This window comes from Tachypleus tridentatus, chromosome 13, assembly GCF_004210375.1.
Source record: "Tachypleus tridentatus isolate NWPU-2018 chromosome 13, ASM421037v1, whole genome shotgun sequence".
NCBI classification, from domain to species: Eukaryota; Metazoa; Arthropoda; class Merostomata; order Xiphosura; family Limulidae; genus Tachypleus; species Tachypleus tridentatus.
This window is the reverse complement of record NC_134837.1, coordinates 126,705,192-126,721,642: the sequence shown is the minus strand read 5'-3', so window position 1 is coordinate 126,721,642 and position 16,451 is coordinate 126,705,192. Positions and strand designations below refer to the sequence as shown.

The 16,451-nt window shown below is 34.3% G+C and overlaps 1 protein-coding gene across 1 annotated transcript in view; it reads left to right on the top strand.

Moving 5' to 3' along the window:
- Nucleotides 1-10,332, top strand: part of LOC143239449 (uncharacterized) — a 35,973-nt gene extending 25,641 nt beyond the window's left edge. Inside the window, exons 2-3 of the mRNA XM_076480521.1 lie at nucleotides 6,826-7,489; nucleotides 8,673-10,332. Coding sequence (XP_076336636.1) covers nucleotides 6,833-7,465 — 633 coding nt within the window. The 5' untranslated portion in view covers nucleotides 6,826-6,832 and the 3' untranslated portion in view covers nucleotides 7,466-7,489; nucleotides 8,673-10,332. The remainder of the gene's footprint in view (nucleotides 1-6,825; nucleotides 7,490-8,672) is intronic.
- The last annotated feature ends 6,119 nt before the right edge of the window (nucleotides 10,333-16,451 follow it).

Genomic DNA, 16,451 nt, shown 5'->3' with positions numbered 1-16,451 from the left:
AGAACAAACGAATAAATCAGTTTAATTTTAATACTTTAACAAATTATTCTATACCAAACTATTAAAATGTTATGTACCCACTTTTTCTGATATAATTCAGATGTGGAATAAAGGAGATGAAATATTATACTTAATGTAAAAAGAGGCTTGTATCTGTTTGCCCTCAACAAGACTTTCTAGCTTTCTAACCTTTTGTGTGATTGTGTATGTTAAAGCCAGTAGGAAGCCTACTGTGTCTACCGAGGGAAATCGAACCCCTGATTCTAGCATTGTAAATCCATAGACTTAACACTGTATCCCCGGGATCGGACCTTCTGGTTACCATGATCCTTCAAGATATTTTTGATATGCTTCAAAGGGATTCTGAAACCCTTTACTTTATTAGTTATTTTAGTTTTTAATTCGCAAACATATTGTTGACCCACAGAGGAACAGTGTGAACCCATCGAAAACCAAAAGGGAATGCTCAATCGCCGCTCTTCTTATTATATTTTTAGTTAGGATTAAAATAATATAATCTATGAGATCTTTATTTTCCTTTTTATTAGCAACATTTTTGTGCTCCTGCAATACCAAACACGGAGCGCACGTATACCCGATTCGATTTATTACTAATCAGGATCTCAACCAGCCTTTCCCCAGATTGAAATTATTTTAGGTTGGATTAGAATAGATCAATCTATGATACCTTGGGCGTGATTAAATGTATCAGTGCAAAGTGTTTAATATCCTGAGTCCAAAATTTGTAATTAGATCTAAAATCCGTCAAGGTGTGACGGAGCTCTGAGCTAAACGTTTGTACTTGAAAAAAAAAAAAAAAATCGGATACGTTCTATGAGCCGTTTTGCCGCGGCTGAAAATTACGCACCTTGTTAGTTCTGATTAAAAGTAGAAAAACTGAAACAAGCAAACATTTTACATTCTATATGTCGTCATACAAATGTATTGATCACTTAGAATTTCTTAATCTGATAATGTACATAATCTCAATTGAACCTAGAGGGTGTGTGTTTGTGGTTTTTTAATTTTGCGCAAAGCTATTCGAGGGCTACCTGCGCTAGTTATCCCTAATTTAGCGCTGTAAGACTAGAGGGAAGGCAGCTAGTCATCACTACCCACCGCCAACTCTTGGGCTACTCTTTTACCAACGCATAGTGGGATTGACGTCAAATTAAAACGCCTTCACGGCTGAAAGGGCGAGCATGTGTGGTGTGACGGGGATTCGAACTAGCGACCCTCGGATTACGAGTCGAACGCCTTAACCCACTTGGTTATGCCGTGCGAACCTAGAGGGATCATTGGATTATTAGTAATTGTTGGTTTTCTCTATTGGATTAAAGCAATCATTATCCCCTAGTCAAAGTCCATTTACTAGAAACTTTCCTTCTCTCTAGAAACAAACAAACAAAAAATATTTTCACAATGGTATAATTGATCAAAACGTCAATTAAACATGTTTAGGGATATTTTTATTTTGTACACATGACGAGAAAGTTTGGCAACGTGTAAGTTTCATTCTTTGAATAGAGAGAAGATGTGCTATGGAGAACATACTGTTTTTCTGTTGCCCACAAGAAATCTTAGAATACAGAATTTTTTCTCAGTTTTAACCTAGAAATGTGTATTTTATATGTATTATAAGCTATCCTGTCATCATCCCTGATTTTGAATTTTGCAGTCAGCATCACACTACCGCCCATTACGATAAGGGATTGACTATTACTCTTGTAACGCACACACAGCTAAAAGTGTGGTGGGAGATGGTGAGTTATTTTGTTGTTCGCACATATTCTAACTCGGCTCGCTTGCTTCGAAATTTAGAGTTCTTCAAAGTTATATGAAATTATATTCTAAAAGTTTTTACTTTTTTTATCTTTGAGACCAAAAAACGACCTGAAGTTTGGCTAACGAAAACAACAATAACAAAAAAATAGGTTATCAAATTTAACAAAAACCTGTGCTTTTAAACATTCAAGCTCATATTTTTATGTAGTTGGTTTTTTGGCCGAAAGCACACTCCTCTCTTAACAAACCCAAAAGATGAACCTGATTTCCATTCGTAAAATCAAGAGCAATTTGGTAAAAAAAACACGAACTAATTTAATTACAGACTGACGTCAAACCCTAAAAGCCAAAGACAAAGTTGCAGGATACATAACGTAGTAGCCTTTAATGCCAGAATGGTGTCATAATTGAAGGCCTGACGAACGAAAATTGGCATGTCATAAATATACATTTCTCAGTTTTCCATCTACACGACACGGTCTACCTTCTTGACTGTTTATCGCATGACGTACATTACTTTTTCATGTCTGATATCAATCCTTATATCTCTTCTTCATATCATGTAATGAGATATTTCTTTTATTTATACTGTCCTAGTCTTCAAAGGAAAAAAAAGTTATATATTGACTTTTGAATATTTTTCTTCCTAGCAAAACTTATACCGCATACCTACCTAGCTGTTAGTTGTTTTTCTACGATATACAAGGTTTTAGATCCACACATTGAGGTCTGGTCGTTACCAGGAACGAAACGTTTTTTTTGTTTTTCTTAAATTTTCATCTTCCTTTATGATTCTATTATCTTGTGCGATTGGGCAGAACGGGTTCAGCATCAGAAGCCCAACCTTGATGAGCTCTCTTCTAAATATTGGCTGGATTCTGTCATCGCTGTCCTGTTTTATCCGTATGAATTATTTTCTCTTCTTCTCGTTTAATCGAATGGAATGTATAATTAAAAATATATGTTTCACTACCTCAGATAATAATACAGTGTTATTATGGTCTCTTTTGTCCAATAAATATTCTTAATTACATAATGAAATTACCTGTCGGTTACAGTACTCGATTAGCTAACTGTAGATCGTAGGTTCGAGTCCCGTCAACGAACAAACTCGCTATTTCAGACTTGAGAGCGTTGTAATGTGATAGTCAATCTCACTATTCGTTAGTATGGAGTATCCAAAGGGTTGGTGGTAGATGGTGTTGAGTAGCTCTTTTCCCTCTTTATTCAAAATTATAGACGGCTCGTGCATGTAACTCTAGAGTTGCTTTACACGAACTTAAAAAAAGAAGATTAATTAAAAGAAACTTTTGTATGTTTTCTAAATAATAGTGCTCACCCTAGAATAAATCACAATAGTTTTGTAGTGTGCGAAGTAGAACTGGAAAGACGAAAATTTTATTGTCAACATTTTTTTCTTCTTGTTACTAAGTGATGTAATTTTGGCTGCTTAAATATTTACTTAAAGTGCTTACATTGTTATTTTAATATGAATTAGTGACTTTTAGCTGTCATATAATGAAACGTTCGTATATGATCATCTATAATTTATGTAAAAACATGACAATAAAAGGTAGCATAAAACCAAAGTTTAGTTATTGTTTATACTTTAACCAAAATATTATCTGCTCGTGAGAGATATACTGCCAAACTTTTATCGAAAAACAATAGCATTAGTAGCTACTAATTTGTTTGTTTTTACGGTCATCTTTATGGTCGCCTAAACATCACTTTACTTCTAGTCGATTGAGAGCTTACCAACCATGCTACGAAATGAATTATCCGTTGAGAATTAATGTTGACATGTTTGGTTGTATGTAGTTAAGCACAAAGCTACAAAAAGGGCTATTTTTGCTCTGCCCACAACGGGTATCAAAACCCGGTTTCTAGCGGTATACGTCCGCAGGCGTATCTTTATGCTATTGGTGGGCTTGACATTTTCAATTTCATCAGTAGAGTACGTGACACGTGGGTCGGAAGCCACTGAAGGTAGGCGCTTTTATCCTGTTATGTATTATAATTTATCTCGGACGAGTCTCCGATTTACTCTGTTACTTGCGCTATGTATTACGATTTCAAACAACAGGAAAATTTAACTTAGACGTGTTTCTTTTTCAAATTAAATATGTATCAAGTTTATGGTGTTAACAAAAAATATTCATACAAAAATTTTCTTTCTTAATACAAAAATATTTTAATATACAAAAACAAACAAAATGTATAGCAACAGTTATTACAAGTAATGACTTATATGCAAATGTTTTACAAACTACAAACAATATTCAGTCTTCTGTCTGGTCTGGAACTGAATGTTTTATCTACAGTCCAAGACCACGAGGCGCAAATTACTTTTTTTGTTGATACACAGATATGCTTCACTTGATGGAAATGCTGGCTAGCTCTTTTCTTGTTTGGCCTGACACAGTTTACAAGCTCACTTTTTACCGAGGGAAATATGTATCTAATATCCTTGTAGAAATACTAACGTCCGAAGTTGAACGGTTTGTAATGTTCCAAATCTATAAACATTCCTGGTCAAATATCTGCAGTTTTCCGATTAATAAGCGTTTGTCGCAATTATAGCTTCTGAGGCTTATAGTATGCTGACTGTAGTTGACCAACAATAATCTATTACTCTCTCGGCTAGCTTTTATACCAGTTAGACGAGATACTTGAATGTTCAACAATATTTGAAGATACAGATGCACTAGTATTTTCATAAAACATATATTGTTGATTCTTGCTCTCGAGAATCTTCTGTAAATTTAGAGAACAGGCGGGTCTTGCGCAATACACATACGACAATATATACGTCACTTGCATCAAATTTGAAACGAATATAGGCAATAAAACAAATGTTTAATAGTAAATCCGTTATAATCTTCAATTTAGAACTTTCGAACTCGGCCCGACATGGCCAGGTGGGTTAAGGCGTACGACTTATAATCTGAGGGTCGCGGGTTCGCATCCCCGTCGCACCAAACATGCTCGCCTTTTCAGCCGTGGGGGCGTTATAATGTTACGGTCAATCCCACTATTCGTTGGTAAAAGAGTAGCCCAAGAGTTGGTGGTGGGTGGTGATGACTAGCTGCCTTCCCTCTAGTCTTACACTGCTAAATTAGGAACGGCTAGCACAGATAACCCTCGAGGAGCTTTGCGCGAAATTCAAACAAACAAACAATCTATTTTTTATAATCTTGCTGAGGTAACAAGTATCGAGTTACGAGGATTTCAGTTTATTATACTGAGTAACAATATACTATTTTAGATGTTTTATAAAGCATGTTAAAAACCGATAAAAGCAGTCAAGAACGAGGAAAAAGACTCACCTATATATATTAAATATTTACATCGAAAAGTTACATAAGTCACATGTACACAAGTTGGTCCCACTACATACCTGTTCAACCGTCGCACACTTGAAGAAACTAGAGAATAAAACGAATGTTGGTCTGTTATACATAAAGACATACTACAGAGATTATACGTGGAATCGGATTATCTGAGTAGGGGGACTGACAAACCTTCTATAGGGTGGTGTGGTGTGTTTTGGACATAACAGCCTTAAACACATTTTGCAATTGAATCTACTCTACAGAGTTATTGTAAGCATGCACGATCATTAGGTAAATAATGACCAGACATAGCGAGATGAACTGTAATGAATAGAAAAACATTCTAATCATTTAAATGTAATGTGCTTATTCTAATTCATAACTTTTTTCTCTCAACTGAAACGTGTTATGGCGGAAAGAATAGAACAATATATTGTTTTTATTTACGCAAAATCGTTTTTCTTTTTTCTTACATTTGAATATTTACGTTCAACGTGCTGAATTTATAAATTTGAATGTGGCGAATTCCCATTAATTCTAAATGTATATTGTTTAGGACTAGCAAAATTACCTGTATAAAATGTAGAGTCACCAAACATATCTTTATTTCGCCGCCGGTTTCATGAAACAAAAACTGTACAAAAAAAATTAGGACAAATTGGTTTGTGTTCCCCTGAGACCTGTGCTTACGTAGGTTAGAAAGTCAAACCTCTGTCTCCTTGGATTCCTTATAGACATTCGACCTGAAGTCTCATTCTTTATATATATAGAGTATATGTATTCGAGTTACAACTTAGTGTGTATCTTTGTTTGTTTTGTTCTTATGTGCTCACAAGTGCTTTAATTGTGTCTCAAAGCACTGCACCTTTTGGCGTTGAAAATAAACTAGTATAGACTATCTTGCCTACGTTACTTTCTAATTAACGGTACAAAGCCACTTTCTAATGCATGTAAGTACAGAAATTATTTGCGTAATGAGATATTTACATCGAGAGTGACACTAGTCACATGTACACAAGTTGGTTCCACGACATATCTGTTCAACCATCGCACACTTGAAGAAACTGGAGAATAAAACGAATGTTGGTATATTATACACAAAAACGCACTGCATCTGTTTCTAGGTGCTGAGTGTACCTGGAGCACTAGCATTTGTATTTAACATTTTTGGCAATGTTACTAACTCTATCTGCCACTATCCCTTATTCTGAACTACTAACCAGAAGGAAGACATCTGGTCACCAGTTTAGTTTTTATATTATATATTTTTGTACATATTTTAGTCTTAACAATAGTCATGGTTTGTAGGAATAAAATATATGGCTTTAATAAAACCTACATTTTTCGGTTCATTTCTTCCACGACAAATTAATTACCTTTTTGATCACCATGGTGATTTTTAATTAAATAATATTTCAGTTATTTCTTCTGATAACTGTTAATAAAGCTATGGATGTCTTAGGGAAAAGGTCCAAGGTTTAAGAAGAGAAAATACTTCTTCTTCGATTCACGGTCTATCTTTATTATTAGGTAAATTTTCTATTGTTTCTAAAGTATTGCGTATACTTATGTAGTTTGACAGGGTTTGGTTTAGAGTGATAACTAAAGACTAGTACCGTATGATACAATTGTTTATCTGATATGTCGATGGTGAGAAGATTTATGTTGATGTCTCTTTTATTTTATTTTATTTTTTGGTTCACAGGAGCAGAATGATGGTGGTTGACCACAGATTTTTGTTGACGGTCTTAGCAATGACCGTAACGTTGCTTACATGCACTGTGTACGGTGCTGTGTTTCAGAATGAATACCAAACAATTCCGAAAGACAATATTCATTATAAAGAAGGCCTTAATACCCAGTCATCAGACTCACACATTGGCCACAACTCCCAGAAAAATGGACACCATAGCCATGGCGAAGAAATTGGGCACGCTCTTAAGGCCAAAAGGTTAGTCTTAGACCAGTTGATAAGAAGTTTAGCTCAAAAAGCCAGAACGAGAAATGGTCGATCAAAATTCTTCAAGAACCAGTACAGCGAAGAAGATGTCAGAACATCCAAAGATGTTCCTCAAGAAAGGAAATTAGCTGGAAGAAAATCTGATGGACCTCCAAAAGAAGGAAAAACGTTTGAAGCAGAAGTCAGAGGTGGAAGTTATATCGCATCAAAACGTGGAGACAGGCCATCTCTGTCTATCGTTAGTCCATTGGATGTCCTGAGTCAGAGGTTGATGTTAGAGATGGCTCGTAGGAAAATGAAACAGAGTCGACATCAGATTACTGCTAACGCTGAATTTCTGAAAATCCTGGGGAAAAGAAATCTACTCATTCACAAAAGAATTTGAACGCCCCCAACGGCTAATAAAAAGGTTATTAATAATTTACTTTCCTTAGCAAAAGTAGTTTTATTCTAGTCTTAGAAATTAACATATGTAACTGCAAACCATACTCATATACTTATGTTATTATCTTTGGCAAATCAGAGAATATAACATCACTGACTTCACAACTGTAGTGATTTTACCCTCCAAAAGACATATTACAACTGTAGACACAAACTATAATACAACTCGCATCTCTTTAGAAACAACCTATAACTCACATCTGTCGAAAAACAAAATATTTTATAACTCTTATAACTGTAGAAACGAACTAAGTTACAACTCATATTTGTCTGGAAACAAACTGTTATAACTCGTGTATACTGTCTATACCAGAGAGTTGTGCTAATTTAGAAAAAATACACAAAAAAGATGTGCTAGTTCAGAAAAACTTATATTATACAAAAGAGATGTGCTGATTTAGAAAAAGTTATATTATACAAAAGAGATGTGCTGATTTAGAAAAAGTTATATTATACAAAAGAGATGTGCTGATTTAGAAAAAGTTATATTATACAAAGAGATGTGCTGATTTAGAAAAAGTTATATTATACAAAGAGATGTGCTGATTTAGAAAAAGTTATATTATACAAAAGAGATGTGCTGATTTAGAAAAAGTTATATTATACAAAAGAGATGTGCTGATTTAGAAAAAGTTATATTATACAAAAGAGATGTGCTGATTTAGAAAAAGTTATATTATACAAAAGAGATGTGCTGATTTAGAAAAAGTTATATTATACAAAAGAGATGTGCTGATTTAGAAAAGTTATATTATACAAAAGAGATGTGCTGATTTAGAAAAGTTATATTATACAAAAGAGATGTGCTGATTTAGAAAAAGTTATATTATACAAAAGAGATGTGCTGATTTAGAAAAATTATACAAAAGAGATGTGCTGATTTAGAAAAAGTTATATTATACAAAAGAGATGTGCTGATTTAGAAAAAGTTATATTATACAAAAGAGATGTGCTGATTTAGAAAAAGTTATATTGTGCTAGAGAGATCTGCTAGTTTAGAAACAAGTTATATTATGCTAGAGAAATGTGTTAACTCAGAAAAAGTTTGTATAATACTGAAGAAATGTACTAGTTTAGAAACACAACATTAAAGAAAGGTGTTGGTTTATAGAACTAAGATTCATTTATGGAACACGTCTTTGTTACAGGTCGACAGGTGTTCGTAGCAGTGGATATCAGAAGCTATCGTTTAAACATCATTTGACGCAAGTGAAAAAAGTTACCTATCCGTCATGCTTAAAGTGTTGCGTTTCTTAACATCAAAAGCATTTCCTCCTGGATGGTGACTAGTTTTCCATTTCTGATTCCTGTTTCAAATTTCTATGTTCTAATTATACTGTCCTCTAGCTTTGTTAACCCGTGTAAAACGCACAACAATTCCACTGTATTTTTTGTATTTTTTCTTTGAGTGTGGATGTGATCGTGTCATGCATTCATGTTGCTTTTTGAATTAAAATATGTGTATTTAATGTCGTAGTTTTAATGTCCTAAAACTTGAGATGTAATTACCACGATAGTAAGTACACTTCCGCTAGCCTGTCAGTATCCAAAATATTTATGAGAAATTCATAAGAAAACCTAGCCCATGAAATGCACTTCAATACTGTTTGTTTCGCTTCCTTTCTTCACGTTTATTTATACAACTCGCACTATACGAAATACCGAAATATTGGCTTTTTATTAGTGTAAATGCACATGCAGTTTTTTTTGTTGACTAGACCCAACGTTATTTTCACTAAGCCTAATAACGTAATGGATTCAATGAGTAATTAATTGGTTGTCAAACTCAAAGTATTATCACAAAACTTTCTGCCATTGGCCTTATTGGTGTTAATATTTTATTTAAAAAAAAAACTTTCGACAAAATATGTGAAAAAAGGGATTTTCTGTGGTATTTTCACTGGCTATTCGAACACATTATCCAACTTACTGTAAACCTATTTCAGTTATGATTATTGTCATATAACGACATTAAAGTGCGGTTTGGAATCATATGACGTTGCGGTAACACTACGAAAAGTGCTTATTGATTTCAGAAAGTGACTGTCTGTTACCTTCTGCAACAACCAAAGTTTCGTGGAACACTAGACTTTTTTGACAGTATGCACAATAACGATTACTTCATTAGATATTATAAATTATTGCTGTTTTATCTCAAATAACTTTTAATGAAAGTTTCTAAGCCTAAGGGACGGGAAGTTGGTGTTTAAAACAATTATTAGAAATATTTAGGTTCATGTTTCAGTTCAATATTTTATTGATTTCGTAGTTCAAATTAAATCGTCAAATAAATTACAATCTACAAGGACTTTACGATTAACCTCACAATTAGTAATCTACGCTTAAGGAGAAAAATGCTAAACGTTTAATCACGTTAAACTAATTCTTCATAATAAAATAAAATATATTTTCATAACTTCACCTTTTAACATAATATTGGGGTGATTTCAGATTTCGTAGCTGAATCTGACACGAGGTTGTTCGTAATGTCTCATTTTATAGACTAGAATAGTTAGTACAGGCTGGAGACCAATGCTGGAAAATTAAGATTAATTTTGTGCTTAAGATACGAAACTAAAGGGTTCATTCGTGGACAGTTTTAAACTTCTTGTCTTATTGTGTGTTTCGCTCGGAGTTAAAAATATTACATCCTTAGCTTGAAATAAAGGTCTTTAACAGTGGTAAATGACAATTATCTTCACGAAGGGACTTTCCATTAATTTCAAGATCATATTTATATATATCTCTCTCAATATGGAAATGTTAATATATGGATAATCCAAATTGTATCTTTGTAGTGGCAATAAACAATAATAAAAACTAGCAAAAACATAAACCAGTGTTGTTTCATTCCACATTTGTATCATTTCAACTTTAAAAAAACATAAACAAAGAATTCTGGCCAAGCGCTCAAAATTTCTGCTTCGAAACCAATATTTTGATATTAGTCGGAGAGTGACGACACGTGTAGTTAATTTTCACACATTATTTGGAAACAGACGATACCTGGATGTTGTGGTACAAACACCTTCAGTTTGCTTGTTTTTAAGTTGTTGTACCCATCTCGAATATCGAACTCCGTTTCGTTGCCATGATCGGTGTTTAAGTCTCACAGGTTATACCTTGACCTCTTTTTTCCTTCTGTACTGATGTTGTACTTTCTGTTGAATATTAAGTGTAGTACCACATAAGGGTTGGAGTAAATCGTTATAAGCTTTTAGGTCTACTGTTTAGGGGTAAGGTGGGGGAAATGCTTTCACACTGGTCCTCACCGAATTCTCTGGTTGGACTAGATGAAACTGTGTTTCCTAGGTAACACCACCGTAGCTTCAGGAATTAGAAACTGACATAGAACTTGATGATTTTGAACATTGATTGAGTTCAGACGAGAAGAAACGATATATTGGGTTCTTACGATTACAAACGCGGGTTTCTTTCGTTTACTTTGTGGTTGTATGACCTGTTGTTGAAAGAAGCGTGGCTTGTTGGTTTACAAGCTTTTTAAATAATATTAAATTAATTCAAATAAGATTGTGATAGTAAAAAATAAATTAACCTTGTTAAAATTGAAAGGAGAAATAGTAATAATATACCATCAGTTCATCTCATAAAGCTATTGTTTGTAAATTATTAGAAATGATAAAACTTCAGTTTACTTGCTTTATATGGTTTAAACCACGACAGTCGTTTCTTCCCGGAAGAATCGACGATGTATATAGCGCTAAGACCGCAATTATATCTGGTGTGCCTCAGCCGGCTTGGTGTTAACGAAATGTCTCCTCGGCTCTGAAAATGGATGCATATATTATAATATATTCTCCTTTCCTTTCGTTCACAGGTTCTCAGAAGAAATATACTACAGAGATTGAGAATTGAAAAAGAACAAACGAGTAAGCCTAAATTACAAACGAGCTAGACAGTACTGACTCCAGCAGAAAAACTGTAGATTATCCAATAAGAATGTTGAGCTTTTCTAACTGATAGGGCAACTCGTACGGTCTACTGTTTTGTGTCAACGGTATATTAACCACATTTATATTAGTTGTTATTTCAATTAATTCAATTTTGACCCTTTATATGTTTAGAAACAACAACCGTTCAAAATGGTGCGTTAACAACAACAACGAAACAACCTAAGCATTATATTCCTGAACGAATCACCAAAACGTTAAGTAATTTGAAACCAATTAAAAGAGCTCACAAAAAACAATTAGTAAGAGAAGTATATTAGTTATTCTACATTTTTTTATGGGCACCCATTTGAAATAAAAGGATATTTACGTTTCATCCAGTACTTGGTTGTTTGAAGGTAAGCACAAAGCTACACAATCTGTGATCTGCCCACCATGAGTATCGAAACCGGTATGAGGGCCAGGAAGAATATTAATTACCTTATAGCTAACCGTATCGTCATCATTGAGATTTGAACTGTCATTTAGTAATAAACGGATCAGAAACAAAGAGAAAATTGCATTGAATTCGTGGCTTCCAGCTCACTTGTAGCAGTCAAGTTTACCTGTAGAAAACTGTGAATCTCCTTGTTTATCACTTTGTAACTGCCTCTATATCAAACGTATGTCCAATATTTCTCTAGCTTTGTGTGTGGGTTTTGTTCGTTTTTTTTTAATATTAGCGCACAATTACATACTGAACTATTTGCGCTCTGGCAACCACAAGAATCTAAACTCCCGATTTAGTGATTTAAATCATTAAACTTACCGGTCACCCACGGTGAATCAAACCCAGGATGTGGCGATATAAGTTGTTAAACTTACCGTTCACCCACGGTGGATCAAACCCAGGATGTAGCGTTTTAAGTTATTAAACTTACCGTTCACCCACGGTGAATCAAACCCAGGATGTGGCGTTATAAGTTATTAAACTTACCGTTCACCCACGGTGAATCAAACCCAGGATGTGGCGTTATAAGTTATTAAACTTACCGTTCTCGGCAGAATATTTCTATGCTTTACAATATTTAAAGTAAGGAATATTTAATAACGTTCGACTAATTCTATTTATTTTTTAACATGTTTTAATGCACTTAATTTATACAAGGATTGTATCATATGTTTATACGTTTGGAAAAAAGTATATGTATGTGGTTTAGGTTATTTATTTTCAGTTGAAAAAGCGGTAGTCGAATGTTTCTGTTATAGATTATCAGTTAAAGCATACCCGGAAGAGTGACTTTCGAAGTCACGAAACCAGTTGGAGACGTTAATAAAGGTTGTTTGTTTTTTTAATTTCGCGCAAAAATACACGAGACTTATCTATGCTAGCCGTCCCTCATTGAGTAGTGTAAGACTAGAGAGAAGGCAGTTAGTCCTCACTGCCAACTCTTAAGCTACTTTTTAACAACGAATAGTGGGATTGACCGTACATTATAACGATCCACACGGCTGAAAGGACGAGCATGTTTGGTATAAGGGGGATTCAAACCCACGGATTACGAGTCGAGCGCTTTAGCCACATGGCCGCGCCGGGACCTCTAATAAAGGAAACTTGTTTGTAGTTAAGCACAAAGCTACTCAATGGTCTGTTTGTGCTCTGTCCACGACGGGTATCGAAACCTGGTTTCTAGCGCTGTAAATCCACAGATATGTCGCTGTGTCACTAGGGGGCGATAAAGGACAGAAGAAACAGTAGAGTATAATGAATTATTGTTTTATTATTCGTATCCACGTGTCACTCTTATTGGTGTTTTTTGCGTACATTTATAATTTTAATTCTATTTGTTACTGTCATAACTTGGAATATGAATCGTGGTGAAATCTATTGTTGTTCATATATAATATAAACCTTTATAAGGTCCGGCATCGCCACGTGGTTATGATGCTCGACTCGAAATCTGAGGGTCGCGGATTCGAACCCCAGTCACACCAAATATGCTCGCCCTTCCAGCCGTGGGGTCGCTATTAGGCGATCGTCAATCCTATTATTCGTTGGTAAAAGAGTAGGCGGTGGGTGGTGATGACTTTTTGCCTTCCCTCTAGTCTTACACTTCACTACTAAATTAGAGACGGCTAGCGCACATAGCCCTCGTGTATCTTTGCGCGAAATTAAAAAAACAAAACAAAACATTTTCAAATCTATATCTCTCCTTACTAAGTGACAATGTTTTTAACAACAATCACTCATCCACATTCTACTATTGTCGTGCACCATTCTATTGCATTTTACTTAAACCTGTAATTTGTATTTCATAGTTTTATTTTCTAGTTTCTGCAGAGCTGGCACTTGAAGAAAATTAGTGACTGAAAATTAATGTATAAAAATATATATATATATTTGTTATTATAGGCCTATTTAATCTCTATTCACAAACTGCACTCCCAGAAAAGTACTACATAACTTTAAAAAAAATCTAATTAAATCGAGTTTCTTAATAATTCAAATTGAAATTTAAACTGTCACAGAAATTCCACACATTAAGCCGCACGCTCATCACGAGACTTTAAAACTTCATCAAGTCAGAAACAAAATAAATAATGCAAGGATCTAGATTAAGATGAAATATAGCTTACTACACTGCTTCATCCCTGAATTGCTGTTTACATTTGCTATCTTGACAATGGAGGAGTTCTCTTCATGTAGATGGTTTATAGAATTCCTTGGTGACTGTGGAAGTTGTTTCGATGGAAACCTATGGCTTCGCAATGTAACGATTTACGTTTTGAAGATTCTTTTTCGAAGCTCACCTGTTACCCATTTTCCCTCTTGAGATTCGAATTACGATTACGTACAGACCTAAGCTTGAATCTGATTGAATAATGGTCTGCTGCAATTTAAGATGGATATTTCTAGTGTTTTGTTTTTTCTTCCTTGTTTTACTAGACTTCCAACCTTTGGTGATAATTATTTTATGATATATATGTATATAGATCCCCTGGTGATAGACTGTAAAAATGTTAAAAGTAAGACTATTTTCCCAATATTCTCTTTTCATCTATATCAGTCATCTTAACATTATATTCAGCACAGGAATTTTCTTCTAGCTGAAACTTTAGGTTTATATGTTATCAATCTATCCTCTTGTTTACTCTCTGGAGCGAGCACCCCATCTTTTATTTGTTTCGAATTTTGCGCAAATTTACACGAGGGCTGTTTTCGCTAGTTGTCCCTAATTTAGCAGTATAAGACTATAGAGATTGGTTTGGTTTATCGAAGTATGAGCATAACATAGATTTTACACCGTTAGGTGTTGAGTAAATACTTATGTATAGATATATTATGAAGCAGTAATGACAAAAAAAGTAAGGAAAAGAAAAGATATGGCATATAAGGGACAGACGTGTTAAATTACGTTGCAAAATATAACGTAGATAGGGTAAAATAAGTCTTAATGAGAGAGATGCTTGGTTTAGTAAGAGCTACTACTTTTTCATAATCGGTTGCAGTCAAATAACGGTTTAAGATGTAGGACAGACACGTGAATAAGGGTTAAATCTGATATGTGATGTACCCCTACCGTTGTTTGGGTCCTACTTATTTTGATTCCTCCACGACTTAGGTGGCTTTACTTATAAGTTCCACATTATAGTTTCTGTCCTCCTCTTTCACTGGCTTGTTTTTTTTATGTGCAAGAACTTTCGTTTTTGTTCTTGTTAGCCTTCCTACAATTGATAAATTAACATGACTATTGTGTTAGTTTTATAAATAAATATGTGTGTGTGTGTGTGTGTGTGTGTGTTACATGCACACAAATAAATATATATATATAAAAATTAGTTAAATTTAAAGATACGCTGAGCGAAGTTTTATCAACCTGAAAAATTTCTTATATTGTTCACGAAGTTTGTTTCTTTGTTGTTAAGCCCAAATCTGAATAAAGGGTTCTCTGTGCTCTACCTACAAGAAGTATCAAAACTCGAATTTCAGCGTTACAAGCTTACAGATTTATCATTGTGTCACTAAGGGGATCGACGTGTTAAAATTACCCAATATGATGTAGATTTAAACTAATTTTTATCAAGAAGTATCAAAACTCGAATTTCAGCGTTACAAGCTTACAGATTTATCATTGTGTCACTAAGGGGATCGACGTGTTAAAATTACCCAATATGATGTAGATTTAAACTAATTTTTATAAGATATCCACAGCGCCCTCGGGTGAACATCAGTATAACTAGTTTTCGTGCAACATTATTAAAACAATATCACAAGGTCTTAAATATGGTATTTTCTCCAAACGTACGCATATTTTGTAAACGATATAATACGATCACAGGAAGTCTAGGATCTGCCTTGTATCACGAACTATGACTTATTTCCGCTCAAGCTGACTAAACCCGGGCCTAGAATGAAATATTTCACGAAACGGAAAAATATCGGCTACATCGATTTTGCTTAAAAAAAAAAAAAAAACAGCAGAAAACGGTGAAATGAATAAAAGTATGTAACGACCACAACGTTAGTAAGTAGTTGTTAAAAGTAAGATTCCTGACTTTTATCCTCTTGTTGCCCCTCATCAGTTGTTACTGCTAATAAATCGCTGTACTCAACTACAACTGTCCTAAAACAAATTATAATTATTGGTTGAGACTATGTCTGGACCACGGGCGACACTTCCTAATGGTCCTGGAAGTGGCGAAAAGTGGTGAATCATATTTCATAAGTGAGGACTCAGTGCTACTGGATTAGTTGACAATATTTTATACGCCTTGAGTGAAATATAATACTTGATTAATGCATAACATTAGGCCTCCTAAGGTGATGTCTTAGAGATTATAAAAACTATCGCAGTCTAAAAAACAGTTAATTTCACCTTTCCATAACTGGAAAAGAATATATCCTTAATTAATTAGATGTAACCTGGCATATGCTCTAAATTTTCGTACAGTTGTTCTGTAGGTTTATTCATGTAAACAGGTTATTCATGTATATTCCCTATAACGTAGGGAATGGTTGCATATTACAACAGTTGT